Genomic DNA, 27500 nt, shown 5'->3' with positions numbered 1-27500 from the left:
GGGCTTTGATCCTCTTAACTCTAGGAAATTTTGTTTCAGTGGGGTTTCTAAGCCTTTAAACTCCGAAGATCTGCATGTTAAGACAGGAGTAAGTAAAATTAGTTCGCTTTGCAGCCTACCAGAGGGCGTCCCGCTGCTCCTGCTCGCAACTGCTCTACATAGTTGTATTGTTTCACAAATTCACAGAATTAAACAGTTTAATCATTGAAGTTCACTGCAGCATTCCATTGTGGGTGTGGGAACGATGCGGGAGGTGAATAATTGAGGAAGGTTACATTGGATGGTCACACTGGATGGGCGAGGTGGGACATAGGTGTGAAGTATGAAGAAGAAGACAGGAAAGATGGATCACTAGCATGACACAAGGGGGCGGAGAGTAAAGCTGATGATGTATGTCAAGGATGAAGCAGTAAGAGAGGGAGAGACGTGTGAAGGATGGAGAGTAAGGAAAAGACACAAATAGCAGGATAAACTTTCATCAGGACAACGTTTCGCTCTGTGTAGAGCCTTACAAAATAATGGCTTGAAAAAAATGTCTTCCGGGCGAAATGTTGTCCCCAGAAATGTCTCAACTCCGCAACCTGTGCATCTTCTCCACTGGTGACGCCGGTGGAGAAGATGCACCTGTGGTGATAGAGACTGAGGCGAGAAGTTGAGAATTGTGAACAAGTACACTGAGGAGAGTGATGCTGCTGCAGCATTTAGCTGCCACGCACCAGCAACTTCTGTCTCCAGAGGATATATACTGAATTGTCTGCTTCCCGCCATCCGGAAATGGAAAATGATTGATTAAATTCATGTAAAATAAACTTTAGAAGCGAAAGACATATGCGAGATGTATATGAAATAGTAATATGAGAGACGTATTAGCTTGAATAAACTATGCACTAGTCTCTGAATTCCACATGTTGCAAAGACTGGATATTTTTTTCAAAAATAAGAACGTTTAGAAATGCTGTTTTAACGTGTAATAGTGAAATATGTACAGTGATTATGGCTCGTACCGTTAGTAATGTAGCAGCAGCAGCAGCAGCAGCAGCAGCAGCAGCAGCAGCAGCAGCAGCAGCAGCAGCAGCAGCAGCAGCAGCAGCAGCAGCAGCAGCAGCAGCAGCAGCAGCAGCAGCAGCAGCAGCAGCAGCAGCAGCAGCAGCAGCAGCAGCAGCAGCAGCAGCAGCAGCAGCAGCAGCAGCAGCAGCAGCAGCAGCAGCAGCAGCAGCAGCAGCAGCAGCAGCAGCAGCAGCAGCAGCAGCAGCAGCAGCAGCAGCAGCAGCAGCAGCAGCAGCAGCAGCAGCAGCAGCAGCAGCAGCAGCAGCAGCAGCAGCAGCAGCAGCAGCAGCAGCAGCAGCAGCAGCAGCAGCAGCAGCAGCAGCAGCAGCAGCAGCAGCAGCAGCAGCAGCAGCAGCAGCAGCAGCAGCAGCAGCAGCAGCAGCAGCAGCAGCAGCAGCAGCAGCAGCAGCAGCAGCAGCAGCAGCAGCAGCAGCAGCAGCAGCAGCAGCAGCAGCAGCAGCAGCAGCAGCAGCAGCAGCAGCAGCAGCAGCAGCAGCAGCAGCACCACCACCACCACCACCACCACCACCACCACCACCACCACCACCACCACCACCACCACCACCACCACCACCACCACCACCACCACCAGCCACCACCACCACCACCACCATCACCACCAGCCACCACCCACCACCACCACCACCACCCACCGCCACCACCACCACCACCACCACCACCACCACCGCCACCACCACCGCCACCACCACCACCACCACCACCACCACCACCACCACCACCACCACCACCACCACCACCACCACCACCACCACCACCACCACCACCACCACCACCACCACCACCACCACCACCACCACCACCACCACCACCACCACCACCACCACCACCACCACCACCACCACCACCACCACCACCACCACCACCACCACCACCACCACCACCACCACCACCACCACCACCACCACCACCACCACCACCACCACCACCACCACCACCACCACCACCACCACCATCACGACCACCATCACCAGCACCACCACCACCACCACCACCACCACCACCAGCACCACCACCACCACCACCACCACCACCACCACCACCACCACCACCACCACCACCACCACCACACCATTGTCAACATGGGCACCACTTGGGTAAATTCCTTGCCACAGATTTACTTTGGTCTTCCTCTTCAGTCCCTTTGTGAACTCTCTCGATACTGATTGATTCCTGAAGGAGCAGCATCCACAATACTGAGCACTGAGGAGTGCTGAAACACGTAGCTCTTCCGTGTCAACATGACCGTCACGGTGTACGATGGAAGGTATTGTCCACGGGTATGGTAGGTGTAAACTTTTATTGAAGAGGACGTAAAGAAGAATATCTTAAGAATACCTTGGATGGAAGAATTCAGATAACAGAAGGAAACTTCAGACGATGTTTAATAATGATTCAAAACGATCCGAAAGCATCTCTGAAGTTTATTCTTAGTGCCAGTTATTTGGGAAATGTGTAAATTGCGTTTTGCTGTGAATACGAGCGAAAGGTTGTTTATAAAGACCTCTTCTGGTATCAGTGTCTATTTTACCGTGTTGCAGAGTGGCCAGGTTGTTGCATGATCTGGATGATAGATGTGAGGTAAGCACGCAGATTGAGGAGCAGCAGCAGTGTGTTGTCACTGTCACCACCTGTAATGCTCACACTGGCTGGTGTATCTACTAATGTAGCTCTGTATAAACAGAGTAAAATTTCCCGAGACAATTTAGTGATGAAAAAGAGAAAATAGACAAACTACTCTTATAAGATGTCACACAAGTTTTATCGATGAATTAAATTTCTATCAAGGAGAAACTGACATTCGACCTCATTGAATATCACATTGTCAATCGCCTCTGAAATACCTTTATGATATCGGCTTGGAGATGTACAGTGACCTCGGCAGATGACACTTGTGTACAGATTCTAGCGTCAGCTGCTAAGGATGATACTATGTTATGATTTATGTCTGTTGGATATGAGAAAAAGGTGAATTGAGGCGAGAACTGTGCCTTGGGGGAACAGAGCTTTTCATTGTGACAGCGTTGGAGTTTACTTCGTTCACTGTTTTTGTGTGTTCCATTTGCTAGAAAGTTAAAAAAAAAAAATTCCTATGCTCGCTTTTTCCAGTTTCTTTTTCACACACTTTGTGCGCTATTACACAATGGTCACACCTCACTCAGTCACTAACAAAAACTCTCAAATTCTAAATATACTGATTATGTATATTTTTTTTATACCCAAACACTAAAGAAACAAAGATCATAGACCCCGAAAGCATTAATTTTAGCAATGCTTTAAAGCGACGCCCAAGAGTGTCATCTTTCTGGAAATTCCGAGTCAATTTTAAAAGTTTAACACCGGATTAAAGTCAAGAATTTCACATGACTGGGCTAAAATAGTTTCCCTATACTTCGATAATCACTCTAGCGCACTACCTTTGATTGGAAAATATTAAGAACATTTTACTGACTCAACATTTTTATCATACAAGGTATATTATATCCAGAAATGTGTAAAAAAAAAAAACACACATTTTCTAACTGTACAAATGTGTGCGTCTTACCAATTCAAGATTGCTGGAATTTTTCATATATATTTTTAATTTTAATTGTATAAATTCAATGTTGGCCTTGTAGGATGGCATTGTATACACTTCAAATATTGTATTTGTATTCCAGTTGAGTTGGAAAAGTGTTTGGTAGTATACACCCACACTGGAGTACAGTATTTATAACCCACAGCTTCACGCCCACACTGTGACACCCCTAGTCATACGCTCCACCCACCATGTAAGCTTGGCAATTAGTCAGTCAGATTCTTTCAATATTATTGTGTGAACCACTGACGAATTTCATTTGGAGGCAAGAGAGCAGCTGAGGGTCAGTCACGAGTGTCCTGGGAATGCGGGGGGTCAGTCACGAGTGTCCTGGGTACGCAGGTGATGGTTCAGCATGTAAACATTACACTCCAGAAACTGGATTTAAAGAATGTTTCCAGTATTACCTCCTTGTTGTCTAGCAGTCTTTCACCGTCAACAACAGGAAGGGGACAGTTTGACAGTAGGGGTAGAAAGACCCTACGGTACTAGCAGTGAAGGGGCGGGGGTGAAGAGTGACACATTCAGTAACCTCAGAGAAGTTCGAAGACCAGAACATTTACACCCTGAGAGAAACTATGAGTGTACTCGCCTAGTTGTGGTTGCAGGGGTCGATTCACAGCTCCTGGCCCCGTCTCTTCACTGGCAGCTACTGTCACTTTTCCCGCTCCATGAGCTTTATCATACTTCTTCTTAAAGCTGTGTATGGATCCTGCCTCCACTACATCACTTCCCAGACTATTCCACTTCCTGACAACTGTGACTGAAGAAATACTTCCTAACATCAGTGTGGTTCATCTGAGTCCTCAACTTTCTACTTTGACCCCTTGTGTGTGTGTGTGTGTGTGTGTGTGTGTGTGTGTGTGTGTGTACTCACCTAGTTGTACTCACCTAGTTGAGGTTGCGGGGGTCGAGTCCGAGCTCCTGGCCCCGCCTCTTCACTGATCGCTACTAGGTCACTCTCCCTGAGCCGTGAGCTTTATCATACCTCTGCTTAAAGCTATGTATGGATCCTGCCTCCACTACATCGCTTCCCAAACTATTCCACTTACTGACTACTCTGTGGCTGAAGAAATACTTCCTAACATCCCTGTGATTCATCTGTGTCTTCAGCTTCCAACTGTGTCCCCTTGTTACTGTGTCCAATCTCTGGAACATCCTGTCTTTGTCCACCTTGTCAATTCCTCTCAGTATTTTGTATGTCGTTATCATGTCCCCCCTATCTCTCCTGTCCTCCAGTGTCGTCAGGTTGATTTCCCTTAACCTCTCCTCGTAGGACATACCTCTTAGCTCTGGGACTAGTCTTGTTGCAAACCTTTGCACTTTCTCTAGTTTCTTTACGTGCTTGGCTAGGTGTGGGTTCCAAACTGGTGCCGCATACTCCAATATGGGCCTAACGTACACGGTGTACAGGGTCCTGTGTGTGTGTGTGTACTCACCTATTTGTACTCACCTATTTGTGGTTGCAGGGGTCGAGTCCTAGCTCCTGGCCCCGCCTCTTCACCGGTTGCTACTAGACCCTCTCTCTCCCCGCTCCATGAGCTTTATCAAAATCAAAAATGTGTGTGTGTGTGTGTGTGTGTGTGTGTGTGTGTGTGTGTGTGTGTGAGTGTGAGTGAGTGAGACGGTGAATGAGTGAGTGAGTGGGAGGGAGGGAGGGTGAGAGTAAGTGAGAGAGGGAGAGTGAGAGAGTAATTATCTCTGAGTTCCCTGCTGGGATTCTTCTGGTTTAATTAAGATTTTCATTCCTTTCTGCTTGTAATTTAAATGAAGATTTTCGTATTCCTGTTCTTAATTCCAACTTGTGCTACTATATAAAATTACTTCTATCGATATTTAACATCGACAACTTCATTTAAATTCCCTTCAATTATTTAAATGTAGCGAGAATTGTAAAGTATAATGTGGAGGCTGTAGCTCTTGGCCCCAGTGTTATCCTATAACATGTAGCTCTTGGGCTCAGTTTCATTAAAAGTCTAGTATTTACTAAAACATTAGCATATTTAATAATCTTATTGAAGTTATAAAAAACTATCTAAAACCTTTGTGTAGATATTGATGCTGCATTTATGTTGATGCTCCACTGTACATGTTGATTCTGCTCTGTGTATGTTGATGATTCCTTATACATACATCATAGGAACGCTGACAAGCCACTCTGAGAGTAGCGTTAGTGAAGACACCGAACACTCGCTGGTGACACTAAACGAGCGTTCATGCTTGGTTTCAACCTCTAATATGATATGGTGAGTAATGTTGGTGGTTAATGTCTGTGACGGATCTTAAGAAGCTGAAGTGTGTCGTTGCACATGTTGAGAAAGACGGGATACCTGTATTACGTAACATAGATACTAGTAGGGAGACGCGTGTATCAGGACACTAGGACGGGGATACCTGTATCAGGACACTAGGACGGGGATACCTGTATCAGGACACTAGGACGGGGATACCTGTATCAGGACACTAGGACGGGGATACCTGTATCAGGACACTAGGACGGGGATACCTGTATCAGGACACTAGGACACCTGTATAGGACACTAGGACGGGGATACCTGTATCAGGACACTAGGACGGGGATACCTGACAGGACACTAGGACGGGGGTACCTGTATCAGGACACTAGGACGGGGATACTGTATCACGACACTAGGACGGGGATACCTGTATCAGGACACTAGGACGGGGATACCTGTATCAGGATACCTGTATCAGGACACTAGGACGGGGATACCTGTATCAAGACACTAGGACGGGGATACCTGTATCAGGACACTAGGACGGGGATACCTGTATCAGGACACTAGGACGGGGATACCTGTATCAGGACACTAGGACGGGGGTACCTGTATCAGGACACTAGGACGGGGATACCTGTATCAGGACACTAGGACGGGGATACCTGTATCAGGACACTAGGACGGGGATACCTGTATCAGGACACTAGGACGGGGATACCTGTATCAGGACACTAGGACGGGGATACCTGTATCAGGACACTAGGACGGGGGATACCTCTGGTTGCGTTTACTGTTGCAATATTTTCTGTATATACGTTACTGGACGCAAATATGAGAGAAAGTCTGTTGAAGCGCTCTTGATCATAGGTGCTGGAGCTGAGTTTAGTGTCTTTCCTCGAATCAAAGTCGTTTGTTAGAGAGTTCATCTCCCCCCCCCTCTCCCCCGAGTACCTCAGTGTCTCCATTTGAAATTGCTGAAGGAGTTTCAGAAGTTCCCATGGGTGATGCCTCAATGTCTTCTGTCTGACCCTTGCGGGTTTAGCGCTCTCTTAATGTGTTTTATCTCCCCTGGTGGAGGCTTATCACTAGGTGGTGAGATGGTTATCATGGCGGTAATGCTTGCCACAGAGACCCACCACAGCTGCAGCCACGCTTTACAGCGGCTGCTTATCTTCAGATTGGTTATCTTAATTATATTTAGGGTTATATTGGTGTAAACTTCATGGTGCTGTGGTGGCCTTAGTAGTGAGGTCGACGTGCCTCGGGCCAGGTGTTGTCTTTACGGCAGGTGAGACGTAAGTCTTTGTCAGGAGCACCTGTTTCACCTGCTGCTTCCCATAGACCACCTGCTGGTGAGGTGGTGGTGGTGCTTCCGCCGCCGTCCCCGTCCCCGCCCCTCCCACACTCGTATGTGCCTCTCCCTCCCCCACCAGGTAAGGGAACATGGATTGGGAATATACACTTACAAACGTGACTAATTATTCAATTCGAGACGTGATGAAAAACTGTCAACGGGGACCACGGTTCGAGTCCGCGTCTATTCTGTTTATTCTTGACTATATTAGTTCAATTAATGACTGCACACTTAAACATTCCCCTCACGGGCGTCAAAAACGGTTCTCCCCATCACGTCCCTCCCTCTTCACTTTCAATGATGTCAAACACAGCCCCCTCTTCACGGACGCTCCAAAGACGATTCTCCTTCAAGATCCCCAAAACACCCCCCCTACCTTTCACGAACACCCAACATCCCCCCCTCCTACTTAAACTGGTGTTTATCTACTGAGAGTGGTAAAATCCTGGTGGTCTTGGTGTTCATCCAGGGGTAAACTGAACGTGCTGGAGTGAGGTACTTGTTAATTGAGCCTCAGGCGGTGACCACACAAATACATCAGTGTTCATGACGTGCCAAGATAAAAAGTGAACAGGTGATACTGGCAGGTGAGTATAATTGGTGTGTTTGTGCTCGGTTTTTATGGTTGCAGGGGTCGATTCACAGCTTCTGGCCTCGCCTCCTCGCTACTAGGTCGTGTGTACTCACCTAATTGTGGTTGCAGGGGTCGAGACTCGGCTCCTGTGTGGGTGTGGGCGTGGGCGTGTGCGTGCGCGCGTGCATATCCACGCCGCTGCCTGGTGGGGACAGGATGCGTGGTGGTGGTGACCACCGTGGTGGGGACAGGATGCGTGGTGGTGGTGACCACCATGGTGGGGACAGGATGCGTGGTGGTGGTGACCACGCTGGTGGGGACAGGATGCGTGGTGGTGGTGACCACCATGGTGGGGACAGGATGCGTGGTGGTGGTGACCACCGTGGTGGGGACAGGATGCGTGGTGGTGGTGACCACCGTGGTGGGGACAGGATGCGTGGTGGTGGTGACCACCGTGGTGGGGACAGGATGCGTGGTGGTGGTGACCACCGTGGTGGGGACAGGATGCGTGGTGGTGGTGACCACCATGGTGGGGACAGGATGCGTGGTGGTGGTGACCACCATGGTGTGGACAGGATGCGTGGTGGTGGTGACCACCATGGTGGGGACAGGATGCGTGGTGGTGGTGACCACCATGGTGGGGACAGGATGCGTGGTGGTGGTGACCACCATGGTGGGGACAGGATGCGTGGTGGTGGTGACCACCATGGTGGGGACAGGATGCGTGGTGGTGGTGACCACCATGGTGTGGACAGGATGCGTGGTGGTGGTGACCACCATGGTGGGGACAGGATGCGTGGTGGTGGTGACCACCATGGTGGGGACAGGATGCGTGGTGGTGGTGACCACCATGGTGGGGACAGGATGCGTGGTGGTGGTGACCACCATGGTGTGGACAGGATGCGTGGTGGTGGTGACCACCATGGTGGGGACAGGATGCGTGGTGGTGGTGACCACCATGGTGGGGACAGGATGCGTGGTGGTGGTGACCACCGTGGTGGGGACAGGATGCGTGGTGGTGGTGACCACCGTGGTGGGGACAGGATGCGTGGTGGTGGTGACCACCGTGGTGGGGACAGGATGCGTGGTGGTGGTGACCACCGTGGTGGGGACAGGATGCGTGGTGGTGGTGACCACCGTGGTGGGGACAGGATGCGTGGTGGTGGTGGTGACCACCGTGGAGGGGACAGGAGGCGTGGCACGAGGAAGTTCCTCTTCACCTTTGACCTTTAGGGAACAACACGCGTGGCGTGGTGGCAATCCCTCCCTCACTCCCTGCCTCTCCCTCCATCCCTGCCTCTCCCCCACACCCTGCTTTTTCGCTCCCTGCTTCTTTCCCCTGCCTCATCTCAGACGTGTCCTTCCGGGTTCCCACTGCTGGGTCACCTTTCTATGGAGAAGTTGGGTTTGGCTTGGGTCCTGGGTGGGAATGATACTGTCTCCTATGTCTGTCATGTCTCTCTCTCCCCCATGTGTGTGTGTGCCTTATCAGGTACTTGAATAAGAACTATCAGCTCTTATTTCACATTTGCTCTTGAGAGAATGAGAATCATCGTCTAGAAATCTCAATGTGTCGCTTGTAGTGTCGTGACTTTTGCTGCTGATGAGCGGATCACACAACTTCTGAGGGTGGTTGACCGAAATGCCTCAAATACTTTTTATGATCACCTTCCCTCCCTCTCCGGTAGACACACCTGGTGCACAACAATTATTATAAACAACGTTTCACCTTGGTTAGAGCTTGCAAAAAGTTCGACACGGGGTGAAACTTGGTTTGGTGAGCACCAAGTGTCTTTGCACCATATTTGTTGACACTGCCTGACACGCCACGTACCACCAGATTGCTACTGGGCGTCGTAAGTAAATTAAAAAAAATGCAGGTAAGATTGTTGCTGTGTGGGGTACGGGAGGGTGGGGGGGGAATTAAATTAATACATAGCATTAGAAATCTTCCGTATGAAGAAAGATTGAAGTTCCTTAAATTACACTCGCTTGTAAGACGAAGAATGAGGGGAGACGTGAGCCAAGTGTACAAGTGGAAGATGGGTATTAACAAAGGGGATATAAATAAAGTTTTGATGATATCCCTCCAAGAGAGAACCAGCAGTAATGGATTCAAATTAGATAAATTTAGATTTAGAAAGGATATTAATAAAGTACTGGTTTGGAAATAGGGTAGTTGAGTGGAACGGTCTGCCTAGTAGGGTTATCGAAACTAAAACCTTGTAGTTTCAGGTTTACATTGAATAAATACACGAGTGAGAGGGGTTGAATTTGAGTGGGACTTGCACGGTAGTAAATAGAATTATCAAAGCTTATTGCTTGGGTAGCGTTTATTCTGTTAGTGGGTCGGATTTGTGAAGGATCTGCCTAGTATGGTCCACCAGGCCTACTGCGGTATTCCTCCTTTATGTTCTTAAGAAAGTGTTGCTGCACCTGTGACTGGGTAGGTAAGAGTTGCCACGCTGATGTTTAACAAATTTCACTCGGTTCACCAATAACCTGCACTTAAGAGGACCCTCATGACGCTTCGGTCCACCGGCCACCCCGGACCATCGTCAAGTTACGGTATTGTGACGTTTTCCTTTCTCTTTCCTAAATGAACGTACGTTAATTTTTACGGAATGAATGATTTTAATATCGTATTCTTGTACACAAGTTTTTCTCGAGTCACTCTTGATGTTAGTGCCAACCTGGGGTAGACCTACACTCTTCTGCATCCTGGGTACTACACCACTCACTAACTCTCAACACCTTCCCTCTTTCACACTCACTTGTACCAGAACAAAAACGAGTTTTTTTTTTTCAAGTCACGACTTGAATAAAATTAACGTTTGAGAGACGCAATGGACAGTAAAAGTTTGCCGTGTGTGTTCGTATCACCCTATTTATCGGTATTTTTTTGTCCGTTATTCTACATGCGCTGTCTTGTCGTCCACTGTCGAAATGTTCTGATATAGATATCTTATTCCCTCATCTTGCCCCTCCCCCCATCTTCTGTCTTTTCTCTCCCCACTCAGGTTCTCCTCTCCTTCCTTTCTTACCCTCCCCTCCCCATCTCTTCGTCCTCGAGATTATGGATAATAGGGAATTTGCGACACAAAATAAATTTGAGGACTCGAGATGCATTTAGATATTAATACAAACAGCGTGCTAGTTGGGATGATGAACTGGTTAGGATAAACCTTTTAGAACGTGCTTGTTAGTGAACGTGATAGGCCTAGTGTTAGGTACAGAGAAGTCATTTTACAAGCAACAGATTGGTTGAACAGGCAATTAACTTGGCAGACTGATGCCTCAGGTCAGTCTGCCACGCTAGGAAAAATCTGTCACGGGTTTAACTAACCTACAAATTGGAAATTTGTGAGCTAAATCTTACAGCCAGGGTAAGGTGGGTTTAATGTTAGAGTATGATGGGTTTTATTCTTTGTCAAACTTCAAAACGATCATAATACAATGATTTAATAAGAGACAGTTCGCGGTTTATGGCATTTTATTAAGAAGACTTTTCGTCCATCAGACACTTTATTATTTATCAACAGGTAGAGTCCCTGGTGGGCGAAACGTCTCCTCGGTAAAATTCCATAAACCGCGTGCTGTTTCATAAACATGAGGGTATATTTGGCTATTGATATACTGGTATAATAATGGAGGCTACTGAGAGAGGGGGGGGGTAGGAGGAGAACATGGGCCATCTACACCCCTCACTCCGGCTTCAGGGGAGGGGAGCATTACACTCCAGTTTCTTCCCTTTGTCTTCAATCAAATTTCTTGCGTTTTCTCGTCCACGGTGAAGGTTTTTAAGACAACTGAAGCAGAGAGTATTGGAAAGGTCATGGTTGAACGTTGAGGAGGTGAGCACCTCCCTTCTACTGGTGGGGGGCAGCGCTCCCCACACAGGTTGGGAGTGAGGGTGTAAAGTGGCCCCCCACACATTTTAATAAATTAAATTGGATACATCAGCAGTGTGTTGCTATCTCTTTGTGATATATTGTGGCACCACAAGCCAACAATGGTTTCCTCTTATTTTCCAGATGCATTTTGTACGTCGGGTAATGCCATGTGTCAGCCTGAGCTGGGAGACTTCAGGAAGGCGATGACTTTATTTGGTTCTGGCCTGCCTGGCCCTGTCGCACTTGAAGCTGTGTATAGAATGAGCATTCAACTTTCTAATGTAGTTCACTATCTCTACCACCCTGAGACTAAAATTGTCATTGTGATTTATCTGTGTATTTAGCTTCACCTTTGTCTCCCTACCTGCTTTAGTCTCCTGTCAACACTGTCAATTTATCTTGGAATTATATACGTCGTGAATATGTGCCTTCACTAGCTTTCCTTTAAGGGTCGCCATGTTAGGGTCTTCATATTCATACTGCTTGCTTCTCAGTTCCGGGACAAGTCTTGTTGCAAAATGTTGACCGTGTGCGCACTTGTGTTTGTCAGGACTTGTGGAAGTGTCTTGTCCCAGAGTGATCTCTGCAATAAAGATGCAGTTTCTTCCACATAAAAGTCACCTCAAATTTCCGCGAGTCACAAGTCAGTGAACCTTGAAATTTCATTTTACGAGTTTAGAAGTGTCGTGGGCACAGATAAGCTTTTTCAGTATAAAGCTTCGCAACTGCACGGCCACCACACAGATTTCTCAGCATGGATAGTGCTGCTGCACAGGCAAATGCACTTATGCATGTCAGCTGAAATGATAAGGTCCAATGCAGGGAACAAATTGCTTTTTTTTTAATGAGAATATACAAAAGTGTAGAAAAGCCTTGTGTGATAGAACAAGCGAATCAAATTCGTAATCCTTCTGGTCCTCAGTCCTATTGTTACACGACGTCATTCCTAGTACTCAAAACTTCATTCCTAGTGCTCCTGGCTCTCATTCCTAGTGCTCCTGGCTCTCATTCCTAGTGCTCCTGGCTCTCATTCCTAGTGCTCCTGGCTCTCATTCCTAGTGTTCTCGGCTCTCGTTCCTAGTGTTCTCGGCTCTCATTCCTAGTGTTCTCGCTCTCATTCCTAGTGTTCTCGGCTCTCATTCCTAGTGTTCTCGGCTCTCATTCCTAGTGTTCTCGGCTCTCATTCCTAGTGTTCTCGGCTCTCATTCCTAGTGTTCTCGGCTCTCATTCCTAGTACTCCTCATGCCACAAGAATGATTCTAATCTTACAATAAAATAAACCTTTGACTTCGTTTATCACACTGAGTATTGTTGACCTTTTGTGAGAGTTCTTTAACAAATCTTAGTGTTTCATTCTGAAGATATTTCAATTCTTTAGTTAATATTTATCAAGTTAAGTGGTGTGTAATGTTCTGCGTCGCTGAGGCACGTGTTAACATGTGTTGTCACAAATACTAACGAACACCTGGTAAGTTCTCGAAACGAAATTGAACCCCATTACCTGTGATGGATGTTGTACACAGGTGTTGTACACAGGTGTTGTACACACTTGGTGTATAGCAAACCTTTGTTTCGCTCTGCGTGGAGTTTAATCAAGCCATCCAAACCATACCCCCGGCCGGGATTGAACCCGCGGTCATAGTCTCATGCCATGTTTCGCGCTGCCTGGAACTAACCGAAGACAACCTCTTTCTCTACCCAAATCAGATCGTTTAATAAAAGTTTTATTTACACGTGACTACTGTGCAGGCCTGCTGGTCGCTGGCAGCAACAACCTGCTTGACCAGGCAGTCAAACAAGGAAGCGTATCCTTAGGACAGGTTACAAGGACACAATGAGCCTGGAAACAGGTCACAGGTAAGTCACAGGTACGTTTTCCTATAATGGCCAAGTGTCGGCCACATTATAAAGTGTTTATCTGGGCAGACAGTTTCAAGTGAGTGAAAAGTGACACTATTGTAGGAGTTAAATGTAAGACAGGAGAGAATGTGGTGTGGGGGCTGCAGGTGTGTGGGGGCTGCAGGTGTGTGCGTGGGGGCTGCAGGTGTGTGTGGGGGGGCTGCAGGTGTGTGGGGGGGCTGCAGGTGTGTGTGGGGGGGCTGCAGGTGTGTGTGGGGGGGCTGCAGGTGTGTGTGGGGGGGCTGCAGGTGTGTGTGTGTGGGGGGGGGCTGCAGGTGTGTGTGGGGGGGCTGCAGGTGTGTGTGGGGGGGCTGCAGGTGTGTGTGGGGGGGCTGCAGGTGTGTGTGGGGGGCTGCAGGTGTGTGTGGGGGGGCTGCAGGTGTGTGTGTGTGTGTGTGGGGGGGGCTGCAGGTGTGTGTGTGTGGGGGGGGGCTGCAGGTGTGTGTGGGGGGGCTGCAGGTGTGTGTGTGTGTGTGGGGGGGGCTGCAGGTGTGTGTGTGTGTGGGGGGGCTGCAGGTGTGTGTGTGTGGGGGGCTGCAGGTGTGTTGGTCAGGTGTATCGCGTTAACTCTACGGTAACTGGTGTATCAACTTTAACACGCTAGCGGTGAAACCTAGGCTCCACCGCCCAGCCCAGGGTTCCACCGCCCAGCCCAGGGCTCCACCACCCAGCCTAGGGCTCCACCACCCAGCCTAGGGCTCCACCACCCAGCCTAGGGCTCCACCACCCAGCCCAGGGCTCCACCACCCAGCCCAGGGCTCCACCACCCAGCCCAGGGCTCCACCACCCAGCCCAGGGCTCCACCACCCAGCCCAGGGCTCCACCAGTGCGTGTACACATTACCTCCTGTGACTTTCTCATTATCTCACTTCATCTTTACTTATCACCGAGCATCGTAATTAAAGTCTGTTTCACTTGTTGTAATGAAGCATCCTTCCTGGTTTAATTGGCTACAGATACAACATTGTGTCAACTTTCAGGAACCCTGTAGGAACGAGGGGGGGGGGCTTGATGCTGCTGAAGAGCTCTTCATCCAAGGAATTGGATCTATCCTCCAGTTACTCAGCTGTGATAAATTTATGAAAAAAATACTGGAATGGAGTGTAAGAAAAAAAACTCGGAACGAAAAATTAATGAGAGGGAGTTAGTGATGCGAGAAGATCTCGCCGTGAAGCATCACAACAGTACACAAATAACCCGCACATAAAAGACAGAAGCTTACGACGACGTTTCGGTCCGACTTGGACCATTGACAATGGTCCAAGTCGGACCGAAACGTCGTCGTAAGCTTCTGTCTTTTATGTGCGGGTTATTTGTGTATCGTTCCAGTCACGGTATTGTGCCTTTTTGTTATTCATCACAACAGTCTCTTAACTACAACCATGGGTGTAAGAGATAGCAAAGCAGTGATGATACTCTTTAAGTCGCTTGTTCTCTCCAGGCTGGGATACTCTGCTTTACTCTTAACAGCCTTGTTTAAGGTAGATGAAATTGCTGATCTGGAGGTATAGAGAGAACCTTCACTGCTCGCAGAAAGTCAGTCAGACACCTAGATTGGAAATAGGTTGGGTAAAAATATTTTTGTCAATGGGTTTGAAAGACTTGCCATGTATGGGCCAGTAGGCCTGCTGGAGTGTTCCTCCATTGTTATGTTCACATTACTGGGTATGCTTGTAGTCCCCCGGTGCTGTATTTTTCGGAATATAGTACCGTCGCTCACTTAACTCTAATTTTTTTTAATTAAATGTACATTTTATAGTCTTTGTAACCTTGATAAGTTCCTCAGATTAGTTCCTGATGAGCTGGGTTGGAGTTCATAAGTTAGACTCCGCCAACAGAAACAGCCTGGTTAATCAAATCCTGATCAACCAGGAGGCCTAGTCTGGGACGGGATCGCAGGAGCGATGACCCCGACAACATTCTTCAAATATCTTTCACGTGTATCTCGAGTATCTGGCGTCAATTTCAGGGGTCACCGCCCCCGCGGCCCGGTCCCAGACCAGGTTTCTCGGTTGCTGGCCTGATGACCAGGCTGTTGGTGCTAGCCACAATCAGAAATTTGACGTTGGGTATCGCTAAACAAAAATTAAGATAGTAATTTGAGAATGGTGGTACGTCACAAGATGGTCTGCAAGACGTCAGTGACTTAATGTAAGGGGAAAGAGAGGGGAAGTGAGTGGGTGTGAGGGGATGAGAGGGGAGAGTGGGCGCCGCGAGGGACCATTCATCCCTCCATTTCACGCCCCGCCACTCCGGAGACTTATGACTGGAAGCTCCTCCACTCCTCTACACAAGTGAAGGCTCCTCTACTCCTCCAGACGACTAAAGGGGTGTACTCCACTCCTGCAGCTGACTGCAGAGGCTCCCTCACTCCTCCAGACATCTGACAGGGCTACCCACTTCCTCCTGGCATTGTTGCTACACTTACTGAGTTTCTCCCTCTCTCCCCGTTTCTCTCCCTTTCTCCTTCCCTATCTCTCAGCCTCGCTATAATTCCTTGAATCAAGAGCTCTTAACCAGCATGTGGCACCCCTCTTGAAGATACTCTTGGCACTATAAAGTTAAGATGTGGCACCTTGGAGGGGAACCCACTTTTTATAAAGTCACACTTAAGTTACTGTTCAGGAGTAACACTACAAACACTTATCTCTGTCAAGACTGGGTGTGACGAGTGACCAAGGTCACACAACGGAAAGGTATCCAGTGTATTGTGAGTGTATACATCTCTGTGCTTTAATACACAGGTGTAAAGTCTGAGAGATAATGTCAGGGAGGGTGTAGTGTAGTGTGTGAGAGATAATGTCAGGGAGGGTGTAGTGTAGTGTGTGAGAGATAATGTCAGAGAGGGTGTAGTGTAGTGTGTGAGAGATAATGTCAGAGAGGGTGTAGTGTAGTGTGTGAGAGATAATGTCAGAGAGGGTGTAGTGTAGTGTGTGAGAGATAATGTCAGAGAGGGTGTAGTGTAGTCATTATACTTACTATCCAGGATGGAAATGATGGCCTCAACATTATTAACATTATAGGTTCCAGTGTTTAGGTTTAAACATTACTAGAGAAAATTAAAGTGTGTTAAAATGTACAAATTTAAAGAGACCCCATAAGAAAGACGAAAGAAGATGGGAAAATGTTTGTAGCCAGCATGGCTGACTTAGCCATTAGTGGACTCGGGCAGCGAGACACGGAAACACAAGACATTGACAAAGGAACTTTAAAGTCTGAGCTGCAGTTGTCCACGGAGCTATCACGTGATCGAGGGGGGGGGTGTCCTCACCTCACGTGAAGTATTCAGTCTGCTCTAGACTCTCTTGGTGGTCGGACAGATTGTCTGTCTCATTATTCTTGTTAGTTCTGTAGAACTCTGTTCACAGAACCTTGTATAGACTTAGTGATTTTCGACGTTGTACTGAGGTTGTCTCTCATAGACACTCTGAGCATCTCAGGTCCTGAGCTATAGCTTCTGACTTAATTTGTACTGGTTTCTGTGTATTATCACAGTCGGGGATTTTCTTATGCTGAACTTAGATTCAGTAGTATGGGAGTTTTGTGACTTGTGGAGGATCTGCAGATGGTCCCTACTTAGTGTCGTTATATTATCTCCTTGTTCCTGATTCTGTGTCGCAGTTGCTTGTTGTATTGCTATTGGGCTTAGCATTCTTTTTGTTGTTCAAGCAGACTGTTCTGGTTGCCAGTCGGTTAAGAAGTTAGTTTATGAGAGGACTTTGTCAGTCACTTGTTTAAGTCTAGTCGAGTCGTGAGACATAGTGAACTACTTAGAGCACTTACACGCATACATACTTGTACATATTTGTAATATCTTATTAAATGTTAATGTACCAGACGGTACTTAAGAATTATAAATGTGATATGTGCTTTCAGCACAATACTTTTGTATACGAGAGAGATTGATATTATTTTGATTATTGTGATTAATTTAATTTAATTTGATAATATACCTCTAGACTTTATAAATTTATTAAATTTTAATTTCTCTAGTTAGTAGCCTACCAGTTGTAATCCTGAAGCACTATTGAATAATACTGAATTTTAATGGATAATTGGACAAGGATACTGACTACTTGTTACGAAAACCCAGTAACAGGCTGAATGCTAGAAGGGCAGTCCTTTCTAGTATTCACTGGAGATCTCTAAGCTTTCAGAATCGCGTTTTTTGTAACAAATGGGGGCCTGTCCGGGAGGCTCTTGATCCAAGGTGTTGGAGAAACTGTCCGGGATGCTCTTGATCCAAGGTGTTGGAGAAATTGTCCAGTTTGACATACTAGTACTTCTATGATCAAACACTTTGAGTACTTTCCTAATCTGAAGACTTTGAGTTTAGTCTTGTACAACATACTAGGTGGATGTATGTACCTGACTGAGTCTCTTGATCCAAGGAGATGGAAATACTGTTTATGAGTTCTAGCTCTAAGACAACCAACACTAAAATTCCTATCAGGATTATAGTTTCCAATAATCACTCTCTCATAGTACAATTATTTTCGTGATGTATGCCAAAGTGAAACAGTTAATTGATACTCTGACTTTGTCTGAGTTAAGTACATTAAAACTTCAGACGTGTTGGCAAGTAGCCAAATATCTCGGTGTGACGTATAACAGGAATTACACCGCAGAAACTCAGAGCGTTAATTAAAGATATATTGTTTCCTGCTCATACAGAGATGTCTGATTATGATTCAGATTCAGAAAGCCTAGTGTCACAATTAGGAAGTATGACTCTATTTGATAACGAAAGAGCAACTAAGGCAGAAGTGTCTGAGCCTAGTGAACCTCCGCTCACACCTTCCCGCCTCACTGACACTAGTACAGAGTGTAGCTGGTTGGATGACGCAGCCTAATACTAGTACAGTGTATGCTACACCTGTATCTACTTATCCTAGACCAGATCTAGACACTCTAGAGACGGCTGGACGAGGTGTCCGACCTAAGGACAGTCCAGAAAGACATGTTAATTTCCCTACTCCTCCATTACCTACTGGTCCTATCTCTCAGGAACAGTTTGAGAGGTTTGAACGCCTCATTATGTTGCAGACTGCTCAAATAGAGGCTCAGAGGAAATTGAACGAAGAAGATTTCCAAAGAGAAAATGTTCGTCTTGGAAGACAACAGACTGATAGATCACAAGACACATTTAATGTGCAGAAAGCTGCATCCTTGGTTCCTAAGTTTTTTGAGAGTGACTTAGACACCTATTTTGATGTGTTTGAGAACCAGGCACGTGCTATGAACTAGCCACGTAAGCACTGGGCAACATTGTTGCATACATCATTGACAGGAAGAGCTCAAACTTGTACTGCTGCTTTACCATTTGCCAAGTACATTAGTTATGACGCTGTCAAACAAACTATTTTAGAGACGTATAACTTGTTACCTGTAAGTTATCAAAGAGCATTTCGTACGTTACAACGACGACAAGATCAGACTTGTGTAGAGTTTGCTCGTGAGAAAAAAGTTGCCTTTGAGAGATGGTCTAGAGCTGCCAAGTGTAACAACTACAACAGCCTTGTTCAGTTGTTACTACACGAAGAGTTTAACAACTGTATGCCTGCGGACATACAAGAATATCTGATCGATCATACTACCTCGGATATTCTGGAAACTGCAGTGTTAGCAGACAATTACGAGATTTCTCACAGACTTGTACGTACTAAAACACAAAGAAACAAGGTAACTAAAGATTGTCCTAGAAGTTGGCAACCTAAATCAGTTGCTCATTGCCGGCCTGATGTACCTGCTACTGTAACTTCTCGTACCTTTACCAGGAAAACTCACAATCCTGAATCTGTCTCTGTGGCTAGACAGAAATCTGATATCGAGAAGAAGAAAGTTAAATGTAACTATTGTAACAGAAAAGGACATGCTAGAGAGTATTGCTATAAGTTAGAAAGAGATGCGAGAGACAGTCGTGCAGCTGGCGCCCCCGCACAAGTCGTATCCTCTTCCGAGCAACAAAGGCACCAAAATCCTAGTAATACCTCTGATCCTACTGTTTTAAATAATGTTACTCAGGATAGATGACTAGCTTCAGAAAGTATATCTGACGAAAAGATTCGTTCAGCGATGAGTCCTTACTTTTCAAGAGGTAGAATAGGATTTGACGAATCACATCTAACTGAGATAATTACTTTCAGAGACACTGGCAGTTATCTCACGTTATTAAGAGAAGATGTACTGCCCATAACTGATGATACCTATTGCAAGATAGATGTATTGTTAGAAGCCTATGGAGGGGCTGTTATAAAAGTGCCTCTACACAAAGTTTATATTCAGACAAGCTATTATACTGGTTATATTTCAGTGGGTATATCCAGTGGTGTATTTCCCATCAGGTCAGTGGACTTGTTGATAGGGAACGATATCCTTCATGCTGGTATATGTAAAGAACCCACTTGTGATTGATAATAACACTGATGATAATTATGCCATTGAAGCTTGTAGAGAGAAACCTATTTTATTTCCTCTCAGCGCAATTACTAGAGCTATGTCAAAGATTCAACAACCTTCCTTGTCTCCTGTTGAGTTAGTGGATGACAATGATTTGGGCTTGAATATGTTGTTTAGTGACGCTCTGCGCCCAGGATCATTAACAGCAACTCCCCCGTGTCATCAGCCTAGTCAGGACACACCTGACGTTAAATTTCTTACTCATGATGATTTAATCAAGGATCAGTTTGTTGATCAGTCACTGGAAAGACTGAGAGATATAGCAGTTACTGAGAGTGAAGCAAAGGATCTCGATAATTGTTACTATTATAGTAATGGTGTACTGATGGAGAAAAATACATGCAAGTTGTCAGCTGATAGTGTTTCCACCACAGTCAAGCATCTCGTTGTGTTACCAGTTACATTTCGTGAACAAGCCATTGATTTTGCTCACAATAGTCCCATAGGAGGACATTTGGGTGTCAGGAAGACACTCGGTAAACTGGCAAAACATTTTACTTGGCCAAAGATGAAGGAAACAGTAGCTGATCAAGTGCGACGTTGCCACGTGTGTCAAGTGACAGGCAAGCCAGCGCACACACCTCCACCTGCGCCTCTCATTCCTATCACCGTGGATGGTGAACCATTCTCACGTCTTATTATTGATTGTGTTGGTCCTTTGCCTAGAACCAAACTAGGAAACCAATACTTATTTACTATTATGGACGCTGCAACACGCTATCCCGAAGCTATTCCTCTACCTACTACTTCTATTCTTCCTAGGACAGAGGAAGAAAACGTCAGTCTACCTGACATCTCTAGAGGTATAGAGGTTCGTTTAGAAAATTCAGTGACTCTACAATCACTAGACGATTTTCTTAGTAATCTTGGGATTGATAAAGCTGGTGATATTAAAAACATGATTTTGCATTTCCCTGAATTGTTCAATGATGTTCCTAAACGTTGTACTCTGGGTGTACATGACGTTGATGTACAGGGAGCATCACCCATTAAGCAATCACCATATAGGATGAGTCCAACGAAGCATAAAGCATTGAGAGAAGAGGTTGATTTTCTGTTATCTCACGGACTTATTGAGCGCAGTAAAAGTCCATGGGCATCTCCCTGTATTTTAGTGCCTAAACCTGACTGTAGTTTCAGGATGTGTACTGATTACAGGAAAGTGAACTCTGTCACCTTGCCTGATGGTTATCCTCTACCTCGCATTGACGACCTTATTGACCGTGTGTCAGGAGCCCAGTTTGTCAGCCGTTTAGATCTCTTACGAGGCTATTATCAAGTCCCGCTTACTGAACGTGCTCGAGAAATATCTGCTTTTACTGTTCAAGATGGATTGTTTAACTACCTCGTCACCCCCTTCCGCCTATGTAACGCGGCGGCTTCATTCCAACGTATAATGAACGAGTTGACCCACAATTTAGAAGGAGTAGAAGCCTACCTTGACGACTTAGTGGTGTACAGTGACGAGTGGGAACAGCACTTGACGCGTCTCAGAGCATTGTTTGAGAGAGTGGCGCACTGTTAACTTAGCTAAATGTAGTTTTGGTCAAGCCAAGATTACCTATCTAGGCTTTTGTATCGGCCAAGGTGAGGTTACTCCTATTGAGGCTAAGGTTCGTGCAATTTCTGAATTTCCAGTGCCACAGGATAGGAAGGGAGTACAGAGATTCCTGGGTATGGCAGGATATTATCGCAGGTTCTGTCCAAACTTTTCTCAGATTGCAGCTCCTCTCACTGAGCTTACTAGTAGCAAAGTTCAGTTCACCTGGACTAGAGATTGTTCAGACTCGTTCAAAAGGTTGAAGCGCTTGCTATCCTCTGCTCCAGTGTTGAAAAGTCCTAATTTCAATCTTCCCTTCTTTTTACATATAGATGCGAGTGGCTATGCAGTGGGTGCTGTGCTGCTCCAACAGTCAACATCCACTGATATTCTCCATCCTATATGTTACTATTCATCTAAGCTTAAACGACACCAGAAAAATTATGCCACTATTGAGAAAGAGGCTCTAGCTCTTGTGGTGTCCTTGGAACATTTTGACGTGTATTTGGGCACTTCCCCATTTAAAATTAACGTTTTTTCAGACCACAATCCACTTACATTAACACTATGAAAAGTAAAAATGCTAGGATCATGAGGTGGGCCCTCAGAATCCAACCTTATTCTATTAGTATAAAACACATAAGTGGTCATTGTAATGTAATTGCTGACGCTGTCACGTGATAGCTCCGTGGACAACTGCAGCTCAGAAGCCGGCAGAGTAACGAGCAAGGAGCGATAATTACAGTAGTTAGACAATCAAGACTTGAACTGAGCACATAATATGTTACATCCTACCTAACAAGTCAAATAACAATATAAAGCAATACATTTACGATTTAGCTATTATCGCAAATATAAGCAATATAAAATTAAATGAAAAAATAATAATTATATATATACATAATAATCATTGCAACCATTCAGGGGTTGCAACACTAACGAATATGTAAATTATGTTTAAAGGAAAATGCAAAAATGTTTTAAATGTTAACAGGAGAGCCGATTTAAACATAAGCAGCCGTGAAGAATTTAAATACGTGAGAAGGAAGAGTCAAGGTGGAGGGTACGAGAGCTTTGACAGCAGTCTAGTCACAGTCTAGTCGGTCCGTGTGTGTGTTTGTGGGGGAGGGTACTCGCCTAGTTGTGGTTGAAGGGGTCGATTCAGCTCCAGGCCCCGCCTCTTAACTGGCCGCTACTGGGTCACTCTCCCTGCACCATGAGCTTATCATACCTCTGCTTAAAGCTATGAATGGATCCTACCTTCACTACTCTGTGACTGAAGAAATACATCCTAACATCCCTGTGATTCATCTGTATGTTCAACTTCCAACTGTGTCCCCTTGTTGCTGTGTCCCATCTCTGGAACATCGTGTGTGTGTGTGTGTGTGTGTGTGTGTGTGTGTGTGTGTGTGTGTGTGTGTGTGTGTGAGAGAGAGAGAGAGAGAGCAGTGGTGCATCATGTGTGTCCGTGTGCTGGGTAATGTGTGGCTCTGTAGCTTGTGCCAGAGTGCCCTGCATGCCGACTGTTGGCATAACTTTCAGCAGTTGTCGTGATGGAGGGTGGGTATGCATGCCTCCAGCCTGGTGCTCGCTCTGCTCACTCATCTTAAACTGTCTGAGTTTCACTTAAGTGAACGTGTGCGTCTCTAGATAGGTGACTGAGGCAGTCACGTCCAACTAACCACTCGCCATGACTGGCTCATTTTACTTCTCGGTCTTGCCTGAGAGGTTACACAGGATCAAGCCTTCAGCGTTACAGACGGACACAGACCACACGCCAGGTCGCCTGCTACCAAAGTAATTACACAAAAATTAAACCATACAAAATGATTCATTGAATAAGTGTCTTGAGTAAGCGAAATTAGAGGAGACTGTGTCGACATTCATGGTCCAAGACTCTTCAACTTTCTGCCAGTTAATATAATATTGCTGGAACGAATGTACGAGTTTTTAAGATGAAGCTAAATCAATACTTATGGAAAGTCATAATAACCAGGCTGTTATGGCTGTGGGGGCGTTCGAAATGCAGAGAGCAACAGTGTCTGATCAAGCAGCCAGCAAGACATTCTGGTGGGACAGTGGAAAAATAACCACTCCCGAAACTGGTCACAGGCATGACACAGGTGAGAATGGCAGTGCAGCGCGTCAGCAAGTAGTTTGCATCAAGGGGTCACTATATATACTAAAAGGATTTTTTTTTTTACGAGGAAATTTTATTTTGTGCGGCTGGTGCCTTTTCCCACGCTGGCAAAAGCTTGCCACATGCGACGTTTTCAAACATTTGGTGACCCACCATCGCTCTGTTTCCATGCTCGGGGAAACACCAATAGAAAACCTTTTTATGGTCTAGCTTTGAAAAGCGAGTTATATTTTTTCCTAGTATATGCCAGTGTGAGGCTAGACATTAGTAATGTCTGGGAAGACTATATAAACAAGTCACCTGTGCTCCTGGGATGAAGATTGTCGCCTGTGTTCCTGGGAGTAAGATTGTCACCTGTGCTCCTGGGATGAAGATTGTCGCCTGTGCTCCTGGGATGAAGATTGTCGCCTGTGCTCCTGGGAGTAAGATTGTCGCCTGTGCTCCTGGGAGTAAGATTGTCACCTGTGCTCCTGGGAGTAAGATTGTCACCTGTGCTCCTGGGAGTAAGATTGTCACCTGTGCTCCTGGGAGTAAGATTGTCACCTGTGCTCCTGGGAATAAGATTGTCACCTGTGCTCCTGGGAATAAGATTGTCACCTGTGCTCCTGGGAGTAAGATTGTCACCTGTGCTCCTGGGAATAAGATTGTCACCTGTACTCCTGGGAGTAAGATTGTCACCTGTGCTCCTGGGAGTAAGATTGTCACCTGTGCTCCTGGGAGTAAGATTGTCACCTGTGCTCCTGGGAGTAAGATTGTCACCTGTGCTCCTGGGAGTAAGATTGTCACCTGTGCTCCTGGGAGTAAGATTGTCACCTGTGCTCCTGGGAGTAAGATTGTCACCTGTGCTCCTGGGAGTAAGATTGTCACCTGTGCTCCTGGGAGTAAGATTGTCACCTGTGCTCCTGGGAGTAAGATTGTCACCTGTGCTCCTGGGAGTAAGATTGTCACCTGTGCTCCTGGGAGTAAGATTGTCACCTGTGCTCCTGGGAGTAAGATTGTCACCTGTGCTCCTGGGAGTAAGATTGTCACCTGTGCTCCTGGGAGTAAGATTGTCACCTGTGCTCCTGGGAGTAAGATTGTCACCTGTGCTCCTGGGAGTAAGATTGTCACCTGTGCTCCTGGGAGTAAGATTGTCGCCTGTGCTCCTGGGAGTAAGATTGTCACCTGTGCTCCTGGGAGTAAGATTGTCACCTGTGCTCCTGGGAGTAAGATTGTCGCCTGTGCTCCTGGGAGTAAGATTGTCACCTGTGCTCCTGGGAGTAAGATTGTCACCTGTGCTCCTGGGAGGAAGTTTGTCACCTGTGCTCCTGAGAGGAAGATGAGATGCATTTCAGTTGTTAATAATTTAGGTGTTTGAATGGAAGAGAAGTGAATGTTCTCAGCACGTTTTCCACATTCTTAATGTTGCCAAACATCTATGTCTTGCGCTACAATTATTTTTAAGAAGAATGATTGGTTACACGCCTTCCTTAGGAGAATCGCTACTGCGAACGTGGTAATTATAGGAGAGTGTGGGAGGCAGCAGGAGGTCAGTGAGCAGAGCTGCTCACTTGACCGATTCAGTAGTAATTACACCCGTCTCCACACACTGTCAGTCTGTGCAATGACTGCTTTCATCGAGAGATTGTGCATGACTGCAAGGTGCCGGGCTACACTTTAAGAATTTACATAGATAACTGGGAAGAGTAGGGAATAAAGGGAATCAATGTTACTGGGGAGATATACAGATAGAGACATATAGAGAGACACATTACATTGCCATATGCTCCAAACTTCAGAACGCCCGTGACTTGACCTGATTTTTATCTCCTCTCCTTACTTTTTCAATTTCTTATTTTATTGTCATTGTCTAGCTGGGTTCTTCCCTGTGGTTTGTTTTTGTCCCGCAGGGATTTTGTTCTAACCCCCGTGGGTCGTTACCTCTCCTGCACCGCTCCTCTCTTCTCTCCTTCCTATTAATTACTACTACTACTATACCACTACTACTACTATATTACCACTACTTGCTGTGCTGCTGCTGCTGTGCTGCTGCTGTGCTGCTGCTGCTGTGCTGCTGCTGCTGTGCTGCTGCTGCTGTGCTGCGCTGTTGTGCTGCTGTGCTGCTGCTGCTGCTGCTGCTGCTGCTGTGCTGCTGCTGCTGTGCTGCTGCTGCTGTGCTGCTGCTGCTTTGCTGCTGCTGTTGCTGCTGTGCTGCTGCTGCTGTGCTGCTGCTGCTGCTGCTGCTGCTGCTGCTGTGCTGCTGCTGCTGTGCTGCTACTGCTACTGCTGTTCTGCTGCTGCTGCTACTGCTGTGCTGCTGCTGTGCTGCTGCTGCTGTGCTGCCTGCTGTGCTGCCTGCTGTGCTGCCTGCTGTGCTGCCTGCTGTGCTGCCTGCTGTGCTGCCTGCTGTGCTGCCTGCTGTGCTGCCTGCTGTGCTGCCTGCTGTGCTGCCTGCTGTGCTGCCTGCTGTACTGCCTGCTGTGCTGCCTGCTGTGCTGCCTGCTGTGCTGCCTGCTGTGCCTACTACTACTATACTACTACTATACTACTACTATACTACTACTGTACACTGCTGTTGTACTACTACACAACTATTACCATTCCCATCGTCCGCTTCCTTCTCTTTTATATTCTGGTTGTGTTCCCTTGATGTTTGTGTGTGGCTAGTCAGTGGTCCAAGACGGACCTAAACATCATCACAAGTTTGTCTCCTATGTGCTGGTTATTTGTGTATTCTTTCATTCACTATACACATCTTTTCTTATGTATTTTTAATTTTGTAGTACTTATATCTATACTAGTAACTTTTCATTTTGTGATGTATAGTGTGAGAGTGGGACGCGGGGGCAGTGATCAACGGAGCTATTAAGGAATAACATAAGTATAATGGCTGCGTGCGTCAGAGACCAAACGCTAATCTTAAATAGCTTAATAAATCTCTTACCTGCCTTCCGGAGCTCTGCCTCTTATCCTCTCATTAACTAAGTGTATTCAAGTGTACTACAGTCTTTTAAAAGAACAAGAGAGAGTACTGGAGCTCCTATTTTAATCTGCTACCACCAGATATATAAAATATTGTCACAAAGGTGGAAGGTTGCGAGAGGAAAGTAAGACTGATGTCTGCTGAGAGTGCCAGACAGCCGGGGGATGCAGCCATTCTGTTTACCGCTCGTGAGAAAATACACAATTGAAATCGTACTGTTGAGCATAGAGGAGGAGAGGGAAAGAGGGAGAAGCGAGACGGAGAGAGGGAGGGCTAGAGTGAGAGGAGGAGCGAGAAGGGGAGAGACTGCATGTAATAAGTGTGTGTGTAAAGATAATGAGTGTGTGTTTATGGCTTAATGCCTGCCTTTATTTTGTTGCAGCCTTAATACATAACTAAATTACACAGGTTGGGGTGTGTGTGTGTGTGTGTGTGTGTGTGTGTGTAAACACATTTTTGTCGTAGTGCACTCGTCTACTTAATTAACATCCATTACCTTAAATTATACTGTACACTGAAAACATTTTCATTATATTTTAAAACAAATTGTGCTCGATCAATATAGTGTTTATATCAACACAGCTTCGTACTCTGTATTACCATCTTACCAGCCTAACTGTTTCCAACCTTTCCTTAATCTAGAAATATTTTCGTTATTTTAAGTTACGTTAAATAAAGTTGGCTTTAGGTTACACAGAAGTGTGAAAGTTGCTGTTTAACTTCACAAGTTACCTGCTCTTACGATACCTGCTTTATTATGCAAGTTTTTGTGTCAGTGCTTTGTAACTGGGAGACA

The 27500-nt window shown here is 46.2% G+C and overlaps 1 protein-coding gene across 3 annotated transcripts in view; it reads left to right on the top strand.

Annotated features, from left to right (window-relative positions):
- The window catches only part of MCU (mitochondrial calcium uniporter), a 498142-nt gene that overhangs the window by 235450 nt on the left and 235192 nt on the right, over positions 1-27500 (top strand). The window contains exon 1 of one of the 3 annotated variants that reach the window (XM_053787858.2): positions 7139-7316. The exons of the other annotated variants lie outside the window; for them this stretch is intronic. Coding sequence (XP_053643833.1) covers positions 7293-7316 — 24 coding nt within the window. The 5' untranslated portion in view covers positions 7139-7292. Of the gene's footprint in view, positions 1-7138; positions 7317-27500 lie in introns of those variants that run through there. 3 annotated transcript variants of the gene reach the window in all.

This window comes from Cherax quadricarinatus, chromosome 47 (assembly GCF_038502225.1).
Source record: "Cherax quadricarinatus isolate ZL_2023a chromosome 47, ASM3850222v1, whole genome shotgun sequence".
Classification (NCBI taxonomy): domain Eukaryota; kingdom Metazoa; phylum Arthropoda; class Malacostraca; order Decapoda; family Parastacidae; genus Cherax; species Cherax quadricarinatus.
Note: the sequence above shows the minus strand (reverse complement) of the source record. Positions and strands in the feature narration are given on the sequence as shown.